General features: G+C 35.2%; 3 protein-coding genes across 9 annotated transcripts; all 3 read right to left on the bottom strand.

Annotated features, from left to right (window-relative positions):
* Positions 1,617 to 7,779, bottom strand: LOC107605453 (probable monogalactosyldiacylglycerol synthase, chloroplastic). Its single transcript, XM_016307338.2, has 8 exons — positions 7,043 to 7,779; positions 5,671 to 5,843; positions 4,919 to 5,080; positions 4,694 to 4,835; positions 3,376 to 3,600; positions 2,781 to 2,843; positions 2,624 to 2,698; positions 1,617 to 2,011 (listed from the first exon to the last, which is right to left on the bottom strand). The coding sequence occupies exons 1-8, from the start codon at positions 7,568 to 7,570 to the stop codon at positions 1,775 to 1,777; spliced, it is 1,605 nt and encodes a 534-aa protein (XP_016162824.2). The 5' UTR covers positions 7,571 to 7,779; the 3' UTR covers positions 1,617 to 1,774.
* Positions 9,394 to 17,080, bottom strand: LOC107605452 (pentatricopeptide repeat-containing protein At1g09900-like). Of its 4 annotated transcripts, XM_021105223.1 has the most exons (5): positions 16,686 to 17,080; positions 14,702 to 15,086; positions 13,427 to 13,628; positions 10,835 to 13,159; positions 9,400 to 10,081 (listed from the first exon to the last, which is right to left on the bottom strand). In XM_021105223.1, the coding sequence occupies exon 4, from the start codon at positions 13,005 to 13,007 to the stop codon at positions 10,932 to 10,934; it is 2,076 nt and encodes a 691-aa protein (XP_020960882.1). In that variant the 5' UTR covers positions 13,008 to 13,159; positions 13,427 to 13,628; positions 14,702 to 15,086; positions 16,686 to 17,080; the 3' UTR covers positions 9,400 to 10,081; positions 10,835 to 10,931. The 4 variants fall into 4 exon arrangements, with proteins under 4 accessions (XP_020960880.1, XP_020960882.1, XP_020960883.1 ...); XM_021105224.1 differs by lacking the exon at positions 14,702 to 15,086; XM_021105222.1 differs by lacking the exon at positions 16,686 to 17,080 and having other exon boundaries at positions 14,702 to 15,314.
* Positions 18,166 to 22,056, bottom strand: LOC107605451 (U4/U6.U5 tri-snRNP-associated protein 2). Of its 4 annotated transcripts, XM_016307333.2 has the most exons (10): positions 21,835 to 22,056; positions 21,242 to 21,641; positions 20,906 to 21,150; positions 20,490 to 20,574; positions 20,219 to 20,404; positions 19,972 to 20,139; positions 19,620 to 19,838; positions 18,954 to 19,125; positions 18,700 to 18,871; positions 18,166 to 18,551 (listed from the first exon to the last, which is right to left on the bottom strand). In XM_016307333.2, exons 2-10 carry the CDS (start codon positions 21,611 to 21,613, stop codon positions 18,449 to 18,451), a joined length of 1,722 nt encoding a protein of 573 aa, XP_016162819.1. In that variant the 5' UTR covers positions 21,614 to 21,641; positions 21,835 to 22,056; the 3' UTR covers positions 18,166 to 18,448. The 4 variants fall into 4 exon arrangements, 2 of the variants coding, with proteins under 2 accessions (XP_016162819.1, XP_020960879.1); XR_002349475.1 differs by lacking the exon at positions 18,166 to 18,551 and having other exon boundaries at positions 18,954 to 19,076; XR_002349476.1 differs by lacking the exons at positions 18,166 to 18,551; positions 18,700 to 18,871 and adding an exon at positions 19,229 to 19,547 and having other exon boundaries at positions 18,959 to 19,125.

The following is a 22,900-nucleotide window of genomic DNA, read 5'->3' as shown; positions in this document are numbered from 1 at the left end:
TATAGTAAAATTTTTACAATAATTTAATTAATACTTTATTCTAAAAAAAAAAAAGTTTATCTTAAAATTTTGAAGAACATTTTTGTTTTATTACTCTAAAATTAAATTCCTTTAGCACTAAGCACTTCTTTTTATCCCCTTTGTTATTATTATTATTGGTATCCGAACCTATCAGCTGCAATTTATTTTTGGAAAAGTATAGATAGACAATAAAAATACTAAACAATGTGAACAATAGATATATCGTATGTTCATTTCACTAGGTGTATGGATGGTTATTCTAATATTAAGATTTAGGTGAATAATTTAGAAGTGTAGTGTGTTTTTATTTGATTGGTGGTTGTTCATGTTGTTCAAGAAAGTCATTAATTACCTAGCATAATCCTTTGTTTTTATTTTTTTTTGTTAATAGACAAATTTGTATAAGAGTTTTAGTAATAAGAATTATTCAATCCAATTTGAAGAAAATCCAATAAAGAAACAAAAGGGTACTAGACTCCTACTTAGGAGTTTTCTTACCGCTAATTCAAAGGCGAAAACACTTATCATAACAAAGTTTATGTAACAACTGTGATTCATGTAAGTCCATCTACTTGTACATTTGTCTATTTTTGTTTTCTGCTCAAGTGAAGTCTTATTCATTGCAGATATTTCTTGTTTGCAATTTTATGTGATCTTCTCACTTCGTTATGAGCACGGATAAGTTATATCACCTATTTTGTAATCTTTGGATAAAGTTTTAATATGCATTTACCCTATACTCGGTTCCAAGTCCAAACACTGAAACACTAAATATCAGCAAGCGGCTAAATTTGGAATATGAAATTAATGTTAGCTGTGATTTTGAACCGTCTGCACTCTGCATAATAAAATCAGAGCATGCAAAGACCTTATCAAATGGAAAAAAAATATGGGAGTTAACTAGGTAAAGTCACAAAGTTAATGAGATCTTAGTATGGCCTTTGTTTTAAGATTTTATCAACTTTAGTTAGACATAATCTATTCTAAAGTCTGCTATAAAATATTCCTTAAGACTAATTAGTTTCAGAAAAATCATTCGTATATTTTAATAAGATTAAATTCTCATATGAAAGATTAGATGACATACAAAAAAAAAAAAAAGAAGACAAATATACACATAAAAAATCACATGAAAGATAGAATCATACATATCATTTAATGAGTCAAACATATACATAAATTATATGCTCCGTTGATCACATCTATTATTGCGTCAATAGACCTCTATCTCTGTTGGTAGAAGTGCATGTGTTACGTTTTCTTCCTAACTTGTGTACAATATGTGTCCACCACTAGAAATTCGTCTCACCAAATAGAGACAAAATACACATCTCTATGATGTGTGTGTAAACTATATATCCTTTATAAACTTGTATCTCACAAAACAAATGTATGTGCCATCGCGTCTTATATTTGTAGTGAACATGGACAACAAACACACACTACCTAATGATTCTGTCTAGCATCTTTTGGTGGTCACTAGTCACCACCATCTGCTCATCATATTAGTTCGTACGAATCTAATAGACTCTTTTTAGTTTCTACCACCCTCCACAATGGAACAAAAATAAACATGAATTTCATAAGGAACAAAGTGCAGGAAACAGCAAAAATTATATTATTTTGAAATGAGCATCTGAACAATGATATGGACTTTTTAATAAAATGCAGTATGTTTGCTAGTGATACACCTTTCACTGCTTCAGGCATTTTATCTGAAAAACTGGTACAAAAAGTTTTGCCTCACCATTAATTAAGCTGCATAAGAATACTCTGGTAGGAAGCTTCTTTGTCTTACAAGCTCATGAAGGTCATGGACAATCTTAAACACAGCATCAGGCCTTGCTAGCCTTAGTGCATTTTGTGACATTACTTTTAGCTCGATGGCTTTTGGACCGAACCATTCTGCAACAATTTTAGCTATCTGCTTTGGTGATTTAGAAAACTTCCCACAACCATTTTCTACTACAAAGGGGACATTGCCAGCTTCCTGTAATGAAAGGAGTTTCTGTAAGTAACCATATTTCATCTTTCAAATTTCGAGTTCTGAGTATGAGGTGGCTGTCTTAACCGTTAAGTGTTACACTGATTATATATATAACCGTAAAAATTTAATTACCCGCAATCTTAAGAATTGCTCTCTCTACTTTCAAAACAAATGTCACTTTGACCAAATTGATACTTTGGAAAATTTATGTATCTGGATGCAATGTCTAAATAAATTTATTTTTCAATGTACCAATTTGGTAACAACATTTCTTTTGAAACGGAGAAAGAATGTGTGATAATAGGTCCAGTGACATGAAACTCTACTCTCTCAAACCTCCCCATTGATACTACGCAAACTAGAATAACTTAGACAGGCACCACTCCTAAAGTCTAACTTTGAGAAAGATTCTATCTACTCACATCAACTTTGCTACCACATTGTGGTTCATTCCACTTGTTTGTAACAAATGCAGTATCCCAGTAAAGTATAAAAGCTCAACCCCACACAATTTTCTTCCAACAACAGCATTATATCAATTGGATCCTTTTTCATTAGAAATTATTCACAAAACAAAAATAAAATAAAATAAAATAACAGGCAGAACCATGATACCTGCCCAGCAATGTAATCATTCAAAATAATTGGGAGGCCTCGGATCATGGCCTCAGCAATTGTCCCTGGGCCCGCCTACAGAATCGAGGGATAAAAAACTATTAATTGCTGCCACAGTGAGTTAAGGAAGAAATTAGCCATGACTATGAGAACGAACCTTTGTAATGATGCAATCACAAGCTCCCATGCATTCCTCCATTTTGGTGACAAATCCCTTGACCTAAGTATGAATAAAATAAAATAATTGAGGGGTTCGGTGCATAAACATGGGATTATAATTGCTATTTTCATATTCATCCACTTATTGATGTCTGTAACCCCTTGAAAGATTACAAGTAAAATATTCCTTTCCCATACCAAAAGAAAAAATAACACTAAATGCATTTAATCACAGGTAAACTCAAGTGACCAAGTCTTTATATATTAGAAAAGCTCATTACACAAGGAATAGATGGATGCCATCAATAACTTCTGCTCCAAGTAACTCATAAATCTTATGTGCCATAAGCAAATTTTATGTAGTCTTAACTAGATATTTTTGGAGGTGATCAACCAATTTTCAACTAATTTCTGCATTCAATAGCAGACACCATGAGTATTTTCTCTCTCTCTCACAACTTCACTCCAAAATTTCAAACATGGGATTTCATAGATGAGAAATCTGATCCTAAAATTTTAAGCATATGGTGAAACAAACATAACAAAAGATAGAAAGAGTGCAAAACAAGGCTTTGGAAAGATTTAATTAATACCTGCACAGGAATCTTCCAATTAATTGCATTTAGTTTGTTAGCAAGCTTCTTGTTGCGACCACAAATCACAAGAATCTGACCAATGGAAGACCCATTATTTTCATCATACAATGAATTTCCAAGTGCCCGAGCAGTAGCCTCAATTGGACCCATACCTTCACCTCCTCCCATCAATAATACAGCAGGAAGATTGACATCCATGCCTAATTCTCTCCTTAGTACATCCTATAGCATAAATTGAATAGCTTTCCTTTAACTTATACAATAAAACTTTACACTTCTATAAATAACTAATTGAATCAAAGTCATGAATCGAACATATAGTGTCAAACAGTAAGGTCGCACTGAAGGAAAAAATAAGGAAACTGAACAGACCCAAATTTATACCATTTAGGTAGGTGAATAAATGCCAGCAATGCATCAATTAGTTTCAAGTAATTACTATCATTTGCAGTTGTTAAGCTTTTCCATATATACTGACAAGGGAGGTAAATTAAGTGAAAGTAGATGCTGAAAATAGGGCTAACAGATCCAACCTTTACATCACACAATTGAACACTGTTAACATAGCAATGGCTAAAAGTTACATTAATACTTTCTCCATCCAAGAATAACACTGATAAATCTGGTACCTCACAAAGTTAATGTATCTAGACATAAATTTGAATGGCGTTATCTTTTATAATCTCAAAATATTTTATTTACTTTTCATGGTTTGTTTATTGTAGATTTTAGTATCAGATAGTAGGGTTTGGATGGGAAAACTTGGATCAACAGTTGAAATGTCTCCATGTATCTCAAGATCGCAGATGCAAACCGTAGAATCAGTCACTAGTGCTTTAAGTTAGGCTGCCTATATTACACCCTTTGGGTGCGGCTCTCTCCCAAGCCTTGCTTGATGTGGTATGCCTTACACTGGGCTGACCTTTCTTAAGGGGCTTCAGTTGGAAGTATGAGTTAATAATTATATTTTTGGGAGTTGTTTCTTGTAAGTTGTACTCTAGTAAGCCATGCCTTGGAAGTTGTAGTTCGATAATTACATCTTGAATTACCAAGAGATAAAAACTGAGAGATCATAGCTCACACTGAAAACTGAACCTCAACTTTTATTCAGAATCCTTTTCTTGCTAAAATCAGTAGTCATTCCAGTTCAAGTATAGTCCTTTTAGATCAATTTTCTTTGTTCAATGTATTATTCATTCACATCTCAATATATCACCTATTGAACATCTTCCACCTTTACCCTCCACACAATAAACAATACATTTGGTCAAACAAGCTGTCCAATTCAGGGCAATGCATGATGAACACAACATACCTTTGGACGAACAGGCTTAACAAAGGAAGGTCGGACAGGTAGACCATAAATCTTTATTTGGGATGGCTGAAGTCCAGCTTTCTGTGCCCGTTTTGCAACATCTGTTGTTGGACAATAGCATCTAGTTACAAGCTTATGAAACCTAAAAATTACAAGATAGAAGTCAAAACAAGATTATCAATAAAGAAAATATAAAATCCATAATAGAAGAGAAGCTGAACTAACCATGTAGGATGGCATGTGCTTAAATCAGTAACAACTGTTGTAAAAACAATCTTCTCCAAAAGCCCCTTTGCCCTCAAAATACGAAGTGGAACATGCTGCATCAGTGGATGCACACTGATTATTATATCTGGCTTATATTTCATTAGCCCTTTAGCAACCTCACTGTAAAAGAAAGATGGGATATTCAACTCTGACACGCAAAATATAATTTATATGTCTGAGAAGAGCTACATGGGCTCAAGAATATAGCTTCAGTTAAAAAACAATTTCATCATCTGCAACATCGGTTTGATACTTTGATACTACCATGATGCACTAAACATTTGAAACTGTAATCCAAAGATTGTTCCAGTGTATCATGCACTATTTTGAAGTACACAAATTCGAATAGAAATATTGCCAAGTAACCCTGTCATTATCTCTACTTCTGTCTATCTACATTTATAAACAAATATATGCACTCTGAATATGAGCAAAACAAATAACTCCAGCCATTTGGAATGAAATCTGTGAAAAAATATAAAGTTCTTGGATATAACTTATTGCAGTTCTTCAGTGATCCAAAGACAACTTCAGTTTGAAAGATGAGCAAAATGCTACAGCAGTACTGTCTTTATGTCTCACTTCACAAAACCTATAACCAATCTACAATGAAATGTGAGTATCCTTCCTTCTTTTTCTCTTGGTCTTATTGGAGTAATTTGGCAATTAATAGGAGTAGGAATTGTAAAGTAAACACACAGGAATCTCACCGAGCTATGAATGTTGAAGTTGCTGCAAAATTAGACTGATGCACAACACGTGGGGCAGTTCCGTAGTAGGTCATCTTCCATAATGGCCCATGTTTCACCAAAAAGCTATAGCTCCTTGGGAGTTGATTGAATGGCCAAGGAGTGTGATCGGTCCATAAATCAGTAACAAACACCTGCGTCATGAAATCCACATTGAGAACACAACCAGGGTAGGAGAAGAAAGAACAGAAACTAAAAAGAACACATGTAATCTCACACCCAACAATCAGATTGCTAAATTTTCCATCAATCCATCCCACAAAAGAAAATGCAAACGAAAAATATGAACACTCATTTTATACTCCAAATAAAGTTTACATCAATTAGTTCCTCAGTTATGAATGTCATAAAAAGTGTTTGACAGTTTGTTCATCAAGAAAAGAGATGGTGGCATCGGTTTATTTCCTTTCTTAAAATTATGCCCTGATACCAATCCATTTGCTCAATCAAAGTGATCCTACTGTAGTACAAAGTGGAATCATTTTGATGACAAAGTGGAATCATTTTGATGCCAAATCAGAAGCTCCATCAACATTCTAATTTCTCATTATTAAGCAAGAACAATGTTGATGTCATTTTCCGTAATTTAAAGTAAAGGTATCTCAACACTGACTTCCTTTTGAACAGCCAAAGTGAAGTCAAAGCATGTATTTGATTTGTATTTTTTAATGAAAACAGAAAGATAAGCATTCCAATGAACACTTTACAAAAAGGTAGATGATTCTTCCTTTGAAGGAAGGCCTGTTAGCATTGTAAACTAAACCTCACTAAAAATGTGTGTTTTTTCTTAAGACAGAGAGAAGAACAATTATAAGGAGATGGAGGATAATGATCCTTCATAGAGGAGCAAGAAAACCATCAAAAGAAGAGCTATCTATAAACCATAGCTTTCCAGTCTCTCAAATATGTCTGAGAGGGGAAGTCTCTAATCAAGCTTTACACCAAATAGATGCCAAATATCTAATCCTATACCATAAAAAATGCTTGTCAAAATAGGGGGAAATATAAAAGTAACCTTGTAATCGTCCTAAAATTATTCATAAATACAAAGTAACCAGTAAAAAGTTACAAAACTAGAATAAAGTTGGTTAACAGTAAAGTGAGAAAAAAAGAATGATCAAAGTAGAATAGTTCTAGCCACCAATTAACCTGCTTACTAAAGCATCTTCATTTCTTCTTCTAATTAGACAAAGTAACCAAGTGCAAGGTGAAAGTGTTACGCACATGTCCATCAAAATTAGTTACAGATATCTAATCATGCACTGTTACATCGATAAGAGTGTTTGACTCAATCAATCACCATTAAATTCAAGAAAGAAAGAGAGTAAGTAACCTGGTAATGATCGCCAAATTCTTCATAAAAAGCAGCTTTGATAGCTTCAGCAGAAGCCCTATGTCCACCACCAGTGTCACTCATGAGAATCAACACCTTCTTGGGACCCACACCTTCTCCGCCATTAAACTGCAACCCTTCACCTTCCACAACACCGTTGCCACCATCTTCCCTGACTCCATTCCCATTCCCATCGTCACCACTCCCAACACGCCCTCCATTCCCATCACCACTTCCATTGCCATTGGTGTCTCGGAAGGAACCAATCCTCAACGAAGCGAAGCCAATCGGAACCCTATCGCAGTAGAACGTAACCGCACGGTTGAAGTCGTTGACGAAGGTAGCGAAGGCGAAAGCCCTGACCTTCAAAACGGTGCGTTTTGGCGCACGTGCGTTGAAGTGGAGGAAGGAAGAAGAGGAGCAGGTGTCTGGTCCAGTGAGAGTGGAATTGAAGGTGAAGCGACAGATTTGGGTTCCTAAATCGAAGAGAGAACGTTGTTCGTGGTTAACACTAGCGGGATTATGCATGATGAATAGTAAAAGTGTGAGTGAATGTTTCTATTTTAGGATAATGTTACAGATTGAGAGGGGGAAGATTAATACTTAATAGGTTGCAGAGGGAAAACTGTTACTCTTTGTTGGAGAAAGACAGGAAGAGAGAGTGGGGGTTTTGTTGGTTCATGCCATTTTCTCCACTTCACTATTTCCTTCTTATTGGCACCAAGTGGGTTGCTAATGCTACCATGTGAATCTGATGTATATTTGAATCCTAGTTGAAATGAAAATATTCTCTCATTTTTCTCATTAATAATTACTCTTTTTTCATTATAAATTTCTCTCTTTTTTTAAATATTTTTGGACTTTAAGTGCAGCTGTCTTCAAATTTTAGATGCGTTTGTTTTGAGATAATGTGATAGAAATTGGAGATTGAGATTTAGTATTATATTTATTTGTTTAGAGGTTGATATTAAAATTTTAGTTTTCGTTGTCAAAATTTGTATTTAATACTTTCAAAAAATAAAGACACATAAACTAAAATTTTTTATAATGAAAACTAAAACTTTAATAATATTGTATAACTAAAATACTCACATTCTAATTAATTAATTTCAATTTTATTTTTTGTATAAATTAAATTAGGACTTTATTCTTAATAATTTTTTACTCCTTCATCTTTTTATTTTTTCTTTGAAGATCTAAATTCTTAATTCTAAATTCTTTTGTTTTTACTATTAAAAATTTGATAAACACAAATTTTTTTTATTAACTTTAATGACAGTCAAACAAATCCTAAATCCAAGTCATTAATATAAAATACAATAAATCAAGAACTAAGATTTATTTAATTAATAAGGTGTGTATCACTCTTACTTAATAAAGAGTGTTTAAAAACGAACCTTAATTTTGATATGTTATTCTAAATAATTTTATATATTTGCATGAATTTTATTAAATAACATATTTAAAAACTAATTACTTTTGATGAAGTGACAATATACAATTGAATTTCTTTTGTATTCGTATTTTGTGTTAATAAATTAATGTCAAAGAAATAGTGTATTTGAAAATTGCAAGTTAAGACGTGAAATTAATTTAATAATATTCTCCCTCTATTTGCTATTTATACTTCTTTTCCAAACAATCCAAATCAATAACTCCTAATAATTGTCTGAAAAGTTTTTATTTATAAAATTACAGCAGCCAGTCATGTGAAGTGAATGCCAAGCAAATACACAACTCGACTCATCACAGGACTGAGCAAAATCACAAAAAAAGTAATATTATACATTCAAGTTTTTTTATGAATTAAGTCTAATCAAATTAAATAATAAGAGTTGGAGACTTGGAGTAATACTATTTATTACTGAATTTTGTTAATGTTAAATTAACTTAATTGGACTTGATTAACAAAAACACTTAGATAGTTGGATGCGCAGCATTATTCCGAAAAAATTGTGTGATGAATTGTTTGTCGATTTAGAATGTAAACATAAAACTTTCTTATTCTCTATAGCTAAATTTTCATTTTTGTATACCAGTAGTAGTTTGAACTTTTTACCAATATTTAGATTTTATTGTCATAAATTAACTATTTGATTTGAGGTTGTCTCTTTTAAGAGTTCAGTTTTATTCACATACTATATTATCCTCATTTAATTATATTATGAATCACCATTTTTTACTTTTAATATATATTTTTTAATACTCTTAGTTCTTTATCAGTAAGATCCAATTGCAAAAGATTTAAAATATAAGAGATCAAATTTAATATGAAAACATAAAAGGCTGAATTGAGAGGAAAAAAGAAAAAAGAAACACGGAAGACAAAATTAAGAGAAAAAAGTAAAAGATAAAAATAAAAATAACAGGAGCATTTTTATGAGTGATTTTGTTTCAGTTACAAGATTCAAAAGTAACTTAAACTTTGTTGGTATTCTTAATTAGTCATCTAGATTGTACATGGAGGATAACAAGATACCATTTCATCTAAACATTGACACTTTTGAGGAAATGAGAGGAATGTCAACTATTGCAAGTTTGGTGGCAATGATATCCAACATCCAGCCATACAGTTGCATGTGAGAGGCATTGACTCTACACTCTATGCAAAAACAATGATCACAAAACATAAAAGATTTAGATTTGACAAAGTGATCGCCACCTCCATTTGAATGCAGCACCTTCTTGAAGGAGACCGAAATTGGATCAAAGCAAGCATCAACAATGACAATGATTCCTAAGTAATAGAATAATCACAACTACTTTCCTTACCATCTTGTATTTCAACTCCATCTCTCTAGTTTCTTTTTCCTATCTAATTTGTAAGCTAACTAATATTTTTTAAATTTCATGTCTGGACATGAGAAGGCATTTAAATACATAGGTCTATTTATAGGCAATTTTGAAGAAGTGGAACTAACTGAGATTGGCTTGGTTGAGACTTGAGAGTGCACACCAAAAGCATGTGAGTAGGTAGCACATTATTCCACAATATCTACACAACTCCATTGCAAAATGTGTCTTGCATCTTCAATTTAGCTGTTCAGCAAATCCATCAGTCAAAAGTAATTATACAAAATAGTACCTTAAAAGTATCCATCATGGCCTTTCAATAACATGAAATGTTATTTACACACATATTTATATATGAAAATGTACTCTACATACATTATATATGTTACCTTTTAATGGTTATGGAAATGGAAGATAGTTGGCATTGGTGGGAAAAACAGTAATGTAGAGAGTAGAAAGAGAAAAAAGAGAAGAATAAGTGATTTTTCCAGTTTACTGATAAAAAAAAGTGAATCTAATTGACAGCTTGGTAGCCAAGATAGACAACTATTCGAATGCTTAAAATTTTATCAAAGAAAGAGGTGCTAGGGACTACAGATGAGGAAGCAATTTCAGCAACAAGAGTAGTCAATGCGCTAAGTTCTCTTCCAAATGATTGGGAGAACTCTGTTTGGGAAAGAAGCATGCAATTGTCAACAAGGCACACAATGTTAGAGTTCATTTTCATGCACAACTTGTAGGATAATATATCATGTAAATAATATTTAGAAGAAGATGCATACTCTACCCCTAAATTCTTGTTTTCTTGTTATCAAACTGAAATATATAAGCAAAACACTAGCATGAAAATGATATGCCTATCATCATCACCACAAAAGAGAAATACATATGTGCCAAACATAAAAAGACAATTATCTAAACCATATTTAACATTACATGAATGAATTTTGCTTTCTCAAAAATCAGAACCATTTTTCCTAGAACAAAGAATGGCCTTACCACATTGAAATGCAAGATGTATTGGATCTCTCCAACGAAGGGAAGTGATAACATAGCACCATGGGCACAACTTTTAAGCTTGGAATAGTAGCTAATATCACAAATTCGTCTCATTTTGTTGTATTCCACGCTCAACAAGTTGCAACATAAGGTTATCAGCCTCAACCAACTTTCCATCAGACATTAGTTTCTTGCTCACTCTCTGACACAACTTCAAATCAGGAACCAAATTACGGCTGAACATTCTAGAAGCCACTCGATTTGCTGATAGAGGAAGCCCTTTAGTCAGATAGCTTTCAATGAGAACATGGCATGTATTAGCATCAAGGTTTGATGCTGTTCTCAAAACCTTCCCCAGAAGTTTCTCAGCCTCCTCGGGTTTCCCCAAAGCACAAAGTTTCTCAATTACTTGATTGTATAATGTTCTTAATGGCTTCCTAACAAGCATTTTTTCCAATAGTTTCAACATATCATCCACTCTCTCCCATTTACAATAATGGTGGATGACTGTCCTATATGTTACCGGAGTAGGATCCAAACCTTTGCCCAGCATTTTCGTTATTAACTCAGCAGCCTCGTCCAATCTACCTTTCCTCCCCAACGCATCAAACAATGTTGTAAATGTGACAACATCAGGATGTTTGTTGATTAAGTACATGTCTTCTAGCACTGATAGAGCAGCTTCCAAGTCACCAATCTGACAAAAACCGTGAATTACAGTAGTAAAGTTTACGACATTGATGGCACAACCCTTATTCAGGCATTCTTCTAAAAATCTTTTAGCTCCAACTACTTCCTGATTTTGACACAGGGACTGTATTAGCAGGTTAATTTCAACTGGAGTTGGAAAAAATCCCTTTCCAACCATTTCCCTAACCAAATCACAAGCCGCGGACAAGTTTCCTTCCCTACGGAAACCATGCATCACAACACTGTAACTTATGGCATTTGGCGTCCACCAATGCTCCTCACTTACATTCAGCATCTCCCTTGCCTCTAACGATTTCCCATTGTGGCACAGGCCATTTAACAAAGCTGTGTATGAAACGGTATTTGGCTTGCACCGATGTTTGTACATCTGCTGCAGCATCTTTTTCGCTTCATCTATCTTCCCCATGCGACAAAATCCATCAATAATAGCAGTATATGTCACAACATCAGGAATACAGCCCTTCGAGTACATCTCGTTCACTAAACTCTTCGTCTCATCTATTTTGCCCTTCTTACAAAAGGAGTTAACTACTGCACTATACCCAACCTTATCAATGTGGAAGCCCTTGTCTTCTGCTTCTCTCAAGTAAGCCAAAGCATCATCTGCATGTCCATGCTTGGATAGCGTGTGAATAAGTGTATCATATGTAACTTGATCTGGAATTAATTCACTATTCACCACCATTTTCTCCATCAACAGCTTCACTTCTTCAATTCTTTTCTCCTTGCAGAGGAAAGTCATCACAGTATAATAACTAACCTTGTCAGGGGGACATCCCTTGGATGGCATTTCCGTAATAAGCTCCAATGCATCTTCAACCCGATTCAGATCACAGTAACCCTTGATCAAGCAGTTATAAGTGACAACATTGGGTTTGATTCCAACCAGCTCCATTCGATTCAAGAATCTCAGTGCTTTCTCCAATTTGCTGCCCTTAACTAAAACATAGATAGCAGTGTTACATATAGATAAATTAGGTTCAACTCCAGCTTTCTGCATCACGGTCAAAACTTGCATGGCATGCCTCAACATGCCTGCTCGACTATAAGACACCATCACATAGCCAAAAGCCTCAGGGGAACATTTGATTCCACGGCGCATCATAAGCTTAAGAATCCGCTTAGCACCCTGGCACAATTTAGTCTTGCTAAGCACATCTAACAATGTATAGTAGACAATAGCATTGTGTTTGTAGCGCCACTGCCGATCAGCCCAATAGAAGAAATTCAAAGCAATCCGTTCATCTTCTTGAGAGCGTAAGACAGCACAAACATGTGGGGGCTTCAATCTTCTCAATAAGTACCTCAAATATCCTTCAAGTCTAGGGTTCCAAGCTGACCTATATGTAATCAACCTACAAACTTCCTTAACCAAAGGGTGCCTGAATTCATGTTCATCAATTTCAACTCTACCAATACTCTCTCCATATGCATGATTGTCATTGCCATTAGAGGAGCTCATAAACTCAAGACCCTCATCATCACCATCACTAGACCCTTTCACGACACCATCACCATCTTCTTCCTCTTCATCATCACTCAGTGTATCAAGACTACCAGAATTGAAGTTCTGACCTTTACTTCCATCATCATCGGCAGTAACACGCAATTCCCCTGGAAACCTAAAACTATGATTTTCACGTTTACCCTGACCTTGAGCCCCAAAACCAGAAACAGAACTTTTTGCAGGCAATGATGAAGAGCACAGATTCAGATCAACACAACATAAAGAATAATCATAGAAGTAGCTCAAGAATCTATATTGTAAACCCTTTCGCAATGGATTGAAGCTCAGTGCCATAAGGTGCAGGAAGGCAATGTTTTTCACAACATGAAGAATACAAAAGGAACTTTGATTCAATTATGAAGAAGTGCAGGTACCTGCATTTTTTAAATTGAAAAGGATTGGTTGGTGTGATTCTCAATTAATGGAAGCTTTGGATGAAATAGAGGGAGGAATCAGAGATGGAATATGAGCCTGCGACTGTGGTGTTGTCTTTCTGTGCTGGGCTCACCGCTCATGATGACACCTAAACAACATCGTTGATTGCTGGGATTTCGAAGTACATCCCTCTAAAATCAGCTGCAAAAAAGAAAAAAAAAAAAACTACTCTAAGAAGAGACTCATAAGCAACATAAAGATTAGGGTGATTATGCCCCAACTTAACCAGTCCATCAGCACAAGCATTTGACGTGATTGCAAGTTAAGGACCGGCCTTTTTTCATCAACTTCTCAATGGCAGCAACAAGAGGCACGGATGAATGAGAATCACTAGCACCATTGTGACAGAAGTCCAAAGCGGTTTTGGATCGACTTCAAGCCGAACCTTGTTAAACCCACTATTTAATTTAATTTGAAATGAATTGAAAATGAAGTATTATTATACAAATTTGTTATGTAAAATAAGAATTAATTTGATTTAAAATTGAGATAATAATTTGATTTTATATCTTTATTATTTATTTACCATACAATTTTTTATCACCACTAATAACCATATACTGCTGAGCCATTGGATTTTTGGTTCAATCGGTGGGTTACGGGTTGAATCGGTCTTATTTAAATAAAAATATAAAACAGCTGAAATCTTAAAATTAAAATTTGAAATGCATGTCTTAACTAACATTTGAACAATAGTCACTTAGTCAATAGTCACTTAGTCAGTACCACTATAATATATCTTAATTTAACACAATAATAACAATATATAAACTATGTCTAATGAGTAATTTCAAAATCTAGGTATCTATCTTCATGTAATGTTCTTGGGATGATGGTGTCTCTGATGAAGCCATCTTAAAATCCCATAACAGAAAAGAATTCAATCAATTAAGTAACTAATAGTAAAACAAACCGGCATCATTACAGAAACAACAATCAACAATCAACAAAATTCATAATCAGTGAAACCAATTCATAAACCAATGCAACAATTAACAAAGCCACTGCATATTCAACAATTAAACCATATTCATAATCAGCAAAACCCCTGCATATTCATATTTATAAACCAATTCAGAAATCAATTCAACATTTCAATTCAACCACTGCCATATTTATTTCTAATCCGCTCATAAACCAATCAACAATAAAATTCACAGCAATAACATCAATGAATCAACCTGAAAAAAACTGTAAAAAAAATTAATGCTCACCTGATATTGCAGAGGCAGAAGATGGACGACAAGCAGCAGTTTAGGCAGCAACAACCACGGAAGAGAGGCGGGGGAGGGACGGAGGCGCAGCTCGCCGCGAGCACTCACCAGGAAGCACAGCTGCAGGAAGAGAGGCAAGACGCGAAAAGTGGAGCACACCAGGCGTTGGGGGCTGTGATGGCGGAAGACGACGACACGCTGCACGGCTGCAGGAAGCACAGCTCGAGCACTCACCGGTGGAGGCGCGGCGAGACGCGAGCGGCCGAGCACACAGCATAGACGGAGGAGAGAGGCGAGACGCGACTCGTGAGCACACGATGTGGAGTATCCGGCGAGAGGCACGACGACGGCGGCGGTGAACCGAGGTGAGCTGCCAGCGCTGTGCCTGTGTGTGGTGTGCCGTCGTCAAAACTCAAAAGTACTGGGTGGGGTGAGTTCAACTAGCCTAGGGTGTTTTGTTTTCTTTAAACGTCAAGCGACATCGTTTTGGGGGGTTTTAATCAAGGTTCTGAAAACCGAACCGGTTATCGAATCGCTCTAATTACTGGTTTAATGGTTCATAGGTTCAACCGGTTCGACCGTGATGGAACCGAAAAAACCATTTTATAATAAAATAATAAATAAAATATAAATAAACACATTAAAACATAATTATAGTTTAATATAAACTTTAAAATATCATCCAAATTAAAAGTACTATATAAACCAGAATATTATGATCTCATTCAAATACAAACTCAAGTCAAATAACAAAAACAACCAACTAAACATAAAAGGCCAACATCCAAGTTTGTCATCAATCATATTTATTCATATTCACAATTTTATCACAAAAATTGAATTCAGTGAAACCATTTATCCACTTAAAATGAAAATGGCAAATAAAACACCTGCTCTGAGAACATCAAGCATCCTCTACTGATTTTGCATACTTATGATATTCATAAACAGTGGCCACTACATGTTACGATTTAATATTAGGAAGGGTACTAGTTATGTCCATTAGAATTACTTAGTTTTTTAAGAATATAAATAAGAGACTTTTATCAATGTATTAAAGGAATTAATGAATTGATATTGAACTTGGTTCAATTTGGAGTTTCTCTCCCTAACTCAAAGAGGGAGTTCTAATATTGGTGCTCTCATTTAGAGGTTTCTTCCATTTTTCATGGAAAAACAAATAACTCAACAATATGAAGATACATTTCCAATATTGGATGGAAAAGATGGTTATGGATGGACAACTGAGGAGCAGAGATTCATAGAGGTGGAAAGAGGTTTGAAAGGGAAAGCTCTAAGATGGTTTCAGTTATGGAAGGCGCTCAATCCATTTGCCAATTTGGAAACATTCGAAATTGCGTTCTATCATCGCTACCAACTGGATATGCGTCCAAGCTTGCTAGAAATTTGCTGGAATGAAGTTGCAGAATGGAAAATTGAGTGGGAAGAGATTAAAGCTAGACTAAGGCAGCAACAACAGCAACCACCACAAATCGATCAAGAAGCAACCAAATCTCAGCTATCAACAGAACAAGACTCGCAGTAACATCAACAGAAATTCAAGAAAAAAGAGAGGCCGAAATCGATGCAAATTCAGATTCAACAAGCAATTTAGCAACAAATCCAACAACAGATCACAAATTCAATTTCACAAGATCAGTTCACAAATCAACAAGTCCAGAATATGATATTGAAGAAGAAGAAGAATCAGATTTCAATTTTGAATTTCAACCACAACAACAGTAAGAAGAATCAAACAGAAATTGCAGATCAAGCACGAATTCAAAATTCAAATCCAGAAATTCAATAAAAAATAACTCTAAAGTCTAAATCCTCTAAGTGATTAAGCATAAAAAAAAACCTAAGCAAGATATTGTATGAATAAACTAAATAATACTAATCTAACCAAGCAAAGGAGGAAAGGGACATCTCTGAATCTGAACAACAAATGAACAAAAAAAAAAGGCAAGAAAATAACCATTACTTTCAGTATGAGACTCTGAGAAGTGAGCAATGAGCAGAGTATGAGGGAGAAGGAGCAAGAACGCTGGTGATGAGAAGGTGAGGGCGACGGTCGACTAGGCAATGAGCACGACGACCCACGACGTGCGACGGACGACGGGCTACCAGGAGAATATACAGGCGGACGCACCGATTGTTTAACGCTGAGTCGAGCCTTGCGGCGGTGGGGGAGACTGTAACCTAGGGTTGAGAGTTGAGAGAGGAAGGACTGAGGATTGGGGGAATGGCTTGGGGGAGAGTGGCCGGAGATGACAGTTGCGACGGCGGTGGCTGGACGGAGCAAGTGACAGAGTCATGGAGGAGCTCGAAGGCCAGATGTTGCTGCGGGTAGCGTGAGTGAGTGAGTGCTCAAGGACGGGGAAGAGGATTAGGTTTTGGTGGAAAATCTGAAAATCGGCCGGGTTCCGGTTCGGTTCGATAACGGTTTTTCAAAAAGGCGGTTATGATTTCCATCCGGAAACTTCATCGATTCACGGTTCGATCGATCGGTTCGAACCGATTTTCAGAGCTTTGGTTTTAATTAAAAAAATTTCAAATCGGTTCGAATTTTTCAAACCAGCCGGTTCACTAGTTCTCGCAAAATTCGACTGAGTCAAACCGATTCTTACCGGATTTGTTCCTTACATGATCTAATGTTTTCGATCTGATTGCCCAAGTCAGTTCAATTTTTTTAAATACGCTAATAATCAATTAATCATCGTCGAACCACTCAATCTTGGGGTCGCCCAGTATAGTCACCCGTCAGTTAGTCAAGCTCAACTAATCCGTCGCGGATTGAAGCTTTATTTAAAGGTTTACCACTAGCCAATGGGTTATTCTATGTACAAAGCGAAATTTGAACCTTTAACACTTACTTAAAAAGTAAATAGACAAATGTACACATAAAAGAATTTGGGGTGAACAAAAATATAAAAATATCAAAGTACACCTAAAATATTATTTAGTAGACAAAAATACCATACCGTTAGTGAATTTGTAAAACTTAATATTTGGAATATACTTTCGTATTTATGAACTTTGGTATACACTTGTCTATGCTAAACTCTTTCATATGTACTATTGTCTATATATTCTTTATATACTCTTTACTTAATTGGATTAGTGAGCTAATCACTAAATCAATTTAAATTGGTTTATGTAAAATTAATTTAGCATGTAAATGCTAATTAATACCTGCTAAAGAACTTGTCATATTTGCAAATTGCAAGTGAATTCTTGTGCTCTCGAGTCTCGACACTATTTTTGTTGTTGAAATAGTATTTTATATAGAAGAACTCCCTGTTCCATACTTGTGCTCTCGACACTATTTTTTTTGTTGAAATAGTATTTTATATAGAAGAATGTTACAAGACTAACAGAATTTATTATTTTTGACCAACAATTATCCAACTATATTTCAAAATGTTGGCTAAAAATATGTTCTTTGATTACAAAACCAAAGGATTTAAAATGCTGGCCAAAAACTTCTTTTTTTGTTTAAAATTTCATTACTACATAAGTACATATAATATCCAAAGTCTTACATAATGCATTGTCTAATATGAGGTCAACTCTTTAGATCCAATTATTTTCAGTGATTTTGATTTGATTTCTACAAAATGACCCAGTAAAAAAATAATGCTGGATTCAACTCATCCCAACCCCAGCACGTACACCTCTACATCTCTATTCGGGTAAAATCAAGTTTCAGATTATGGTGCTTGCAAAACAGGACTTGAGTCGATTTTATTGCTGTTGCTGTTGCTGCTCATATATCTGCATATAAGCTTCTGAAAGTGCAACCAAATGAGGAAGTGTTTCTGAGACGTGCAAATCCTGCATCTCGTACCTATTTTATATTTTTTGAAAAAAGAAAAGAAATAAAATTAAGATATTAATTCCTATTATTGAAACAGAAATTCAGATTGATGAATTTGAGTTCTAAAGGATAAATAGACTGATAAATGTTCTGTCTCTAGCCAAGAAACAAAACTTACCATAGTTCTTCTGATTTGCGTTGAACAAATACCCTATAGAAACCTTCACCAGGTTTGCCATCATGGACGACATTGGCGATCAAATCATATTTAGATCGCAATTTCTCATTTTCTTTCGGCGTTGGCAAGGGAATGTAGTCCTTCAACTCCAGGTTCTTAACAGGAAAGTTGACTGAAACGAGAATTCTTATTATGAACTTGGAATAAGCATGCTGGCATCAACTAGAACAAAATTACAGCAAGTAAATTCTTACCTAAAGTGGGATTTTTCTCCACAAAAAAATTGTTCTTAGTAAATCGACGCATGTGAATAATGATATATTTAGGCAATTTGGTAACCCGATACCGCATTCTTGCTATGTGAGGACGAACCACCTCTGTAACAGTCTCCCCATCAAACTTCTTTAGAATGTTAAAGAGAGGAACCTATATAGCAAACTTTGTTAGCACGAGAGACAGAGTGCTTGAGAACCCGGTCAGTGAAAACGGGAGAACATAAGTTACATAACATAAACTGTAGCTGTATTACAGCATAAGCAAAATCTTTTTTAAGTAAATATCATAAACTGCTTCTTTCATTTACTTTTTTTAAGGGAAAATTTTTCTGGTCTCCCTTGAATGGTGTAGTGAAATTCTTCGTTACCCCCTTCTTTGTCCAGGTTATGTTGAAGTGTTATATTTTACAATCATAAGATGAGTGTAATTTGCCCCTTGTTTTCAGAAAAAAATGTTAACAAGCAACAAGCTACAAGGTTTCACACTATCCTTCTAACAGTGTAACCACAACATTCCTTTCGCCATTCTTGTATGTCTCCTAGCAACAGAGTTATGATTCAAACTACAACCACCTAAATGAAAATTATTTTCATGACAATATTTCAATGCACAAAGCAAAGTAAGCGAGTTAAGTGAAGCAGTACCTGGGGTATTATATTTTTTTCCATCACATCTTTGAAAAGTGGAGGCGGTGGCAAATCCAATCCTAGCATTAGAAATGGCATCTTGGAAGTTTCTTTGACGAATGCATCTCTCTCTGTAGCACCATCTGAATTTTTCTCATTCTTGTTTAGGTCCTCACCGTTTTCTTTCTTATCGGTGATCCCTTTGTTAGGAATCTCTTTTACAACCTCAAGTTCGCCCTATTTAAAAATGAAATGCCACTTCAGTAGATATTTTTCTTTTAAAAAAAAATCTTTGAAACATAGGTAGATAGTTGCAGCTAGCAACAACATTCAACCAAAAGATAAGAAAATAAGAGCAATAAGGAAGTACCTGAAAGCAATCGTAAATTATGCTGGTATTCTTCTTCGAAGATTTAAGATCTGCATGTAGCGTATTAAGAAGCCACGACATGAACTCAACTGGGTCAGATTGAGCTCCTATCCGAAACCGTTTCTTACTGGCTTTCATTACTGCCTGTAGAAACTCATGCGGGCTGACCTGTTGGCACAGATAAATACAGAGATAAGCATTAAATTATAAAAGTCACACGTAGGTAATGAGTATGTCTAAAACAAACCTGTCCTTTAAAGTTTCGTGAATGCCAGATCTTTCTTGTCAGTTCGCCAAATCGATGAACAAGTGGGGATTTGCAGTGTTGATAGTTCTCAGGTATAAGGAAAAAATTCCGCAAGGGGGTAACTCTCATTAAGGACTGGATTGTTACATTCACAAAATCAGTCTCCTTAATATTATTGAGTCCCACCTGAAATCATTTCATAATGGATTAGATAAATCCAATGAACAATGCAAATTTTATTGTTATAATATATAAGCAAGACAAGGTATACCATTCCAGGAAGGTAACTAGAACCATCAAGTGCCCTAGACCACTGCTTATTTTTGTCAAGTAGCTCAACATCCTTTGGAGTAAACCTGCAGGCAGAGAACCATATAAATGCACTTCGATGAGTTCTAGTATTTAATCTTAACTAGAATTTGTTGTCCCTAGATGAAGAAAGATTGGTATCATATAGAATAATCACTAAAAATTTAGTTTTAATATAATTCTTAATATTAGATAATTGAGGTTTAATCTTTTACAGGAACTATGAGCATCACAGAACTATCATGTTACAAACAGGATGGCACATCCACAGGCAGAAGAACCTAAGTACATGGTAAAGTTCACTAAGCAAAAAACATATTATGGTAGGATGTTACATTATGGTATCAAGAGAGCCAAAATAAAACATATTAGACTAACCTTGGATTAAGGACATTACGAATGTCGTCCAATGAAGGATCATTAATTTCATATCCGTCGGGTAGACAGTAGACTTTCTCAGTTCGGAGATTGATATAAACATGGTGTCCTGCTTCAAGGCTGTGTGTATAGGCATGAGAACTTTTACCCCTGCCTTGGTAATACTTCCCACAAACTAAGCACGCATACACATTCAAATTCGACAGAGAGACAGAACAGAACTTCTCAAAGTCAAAATCCAAAACCTACACAACATCATCATAGCTCAGAATCTCAGATACGATATGCATACAAAAGAATGACTGCCTATACAAAAGAACAGGATAAGCTGAATACCTGTCTATTAACGGTATCAAGGTAAGGACAGTCTTTCCGAACCTCAATTTGTCGACTGCGTCTTCCACCATATAATGGTTCGCTGGAATCATCGTCATCACTATCACTATCACCCAGCTCTTCATATCCATTCCCATTTTTCTGGGACCCGTCATTCCTCCTCTCATTAGTAGAAAGCTTTCCCTTTCTATCATAATATTCCTCCTCATCAATGTCGGCATAATTATTGGCCAACCCAGAAAGAGGGTTTGCAATGGAAGCAGCAGCAGAAGGAGGAGAAGACTCCTCATCCTTTCTCTGCCTTTTAGCCTCGGCATCAAGCTCTTCCTCCCCTAACCCCTTGTTAGTTTCCCTTTCCCGTTTTGAAGCCATGTTATGTTCACTTCACCAATCCCCCTACCTGAGAAAAATAAATATATCTTTACTAAAACGGGAGAAAATGTAAGGCCATGCTATCTAATGTAATGATTTTAGCATAATTCTACATCGACAATTTCTATTCTATGTGAAAATTTGTGTTATTGCATTCGAAAAATTCCAAATATTTCAGCACAACGCAAGACTTTTAACAGGGGATGTGTGTGAGTGAATACCTGATCAATATGATTAGGGTTTTGGGGAGCTAGGAGCTTCACTGTAGATTTGGAAACTACCAGCTTCAGAACGGTCGATAGACTCGGATCGACGGTGGCAACACGGAAGAGAAGCTTCTGGAGGCGCGACTATGACGACGAACGGCGGAGGGCGGAGGGCGGAGGGAGGTTATGTGTTATAAACTGTCAGTGTCAAATGGGTTAGATACGAAATGACGAGAAACATTTTGAATGTGGGTTGTCGGTTTTAAATGGGCTAAAGGCCCAAAATCAAAACAAAAGCTAGAGGTTTTTTTGGTTTCCTAACAAAAAATTCTTACTCCTCCTGCCCAAAAAATCTCCTAGGAAATTGAATTAAAATCATGTTAAAGGCCCTTACCAAAAAAAAGTTATATTAAAAATCAGCTTGGCTCTCTCTTTAGTCCTATGTCTCTTATCTTTAGGAAGTCTTCTTCCACTAGCAGGTTTTTTTGGAAAACTTCATTTATTCGGTGTGGATCGCAGGCAGGCCTATATTTCTTGGTTTCAATAGGACTCCTTACAAGTGTTATTTCTATCTACTATTATCTAAAAATAATCAAGTTATTAATGACTGGACGAAACCAAGAAATAACTCCTCACGTGCGAAATTATAGAGGATCCCCTTTAAGATCAAACAATTCCATCGAATTGAGTATAATTGTATGCGTGATAGCATCTACTATATCAAGAATATCAATGAAACGGATTATTGAAATTGTTCAGGATATCCTTTTTTAGCTTCTAGAATCTATTTCTTAGTTCAAGATCTGACTCCTCTTATTTTACTAACTGAAATCAAAGAATTAGTAGATCTGTTCTGCTCAAAATGAGAATGGGTTAGGGTTATGAACTTAGAATTTAGAATCTGATGATCGAGACAAACATTTAAATATAACTCCAATATGTGAAGGATTGGTCATTAAATATAACTCCAATAATCTTGGGCATCTTGGGCTAGCCGGATTAGGAAAAACTATAAAAAATAAAAAAAAATTATATAAAAACAAATTTAAATTAATTTATTGTTTACTCAAACATGTATCGA

This window comes from Arachis ipaensis, chromosome B06 (assembly GCF_000816755.2).
Source record: "Arachis ipaensis cultivar K30076 chromosome B06, Araip1.1, whole genome shotgun sequence".
NCBI classification, from domain to species: domain Eukaryota; kingdom Viridiplantae; phylum Streptophyta; class Magnoliopsida; order Fabales; family Fabaceae; genus Arachis; species Arachis ipaensis.
This window is presented reverse-complemented; position numbering and strand designations above follow the sequence as displayed.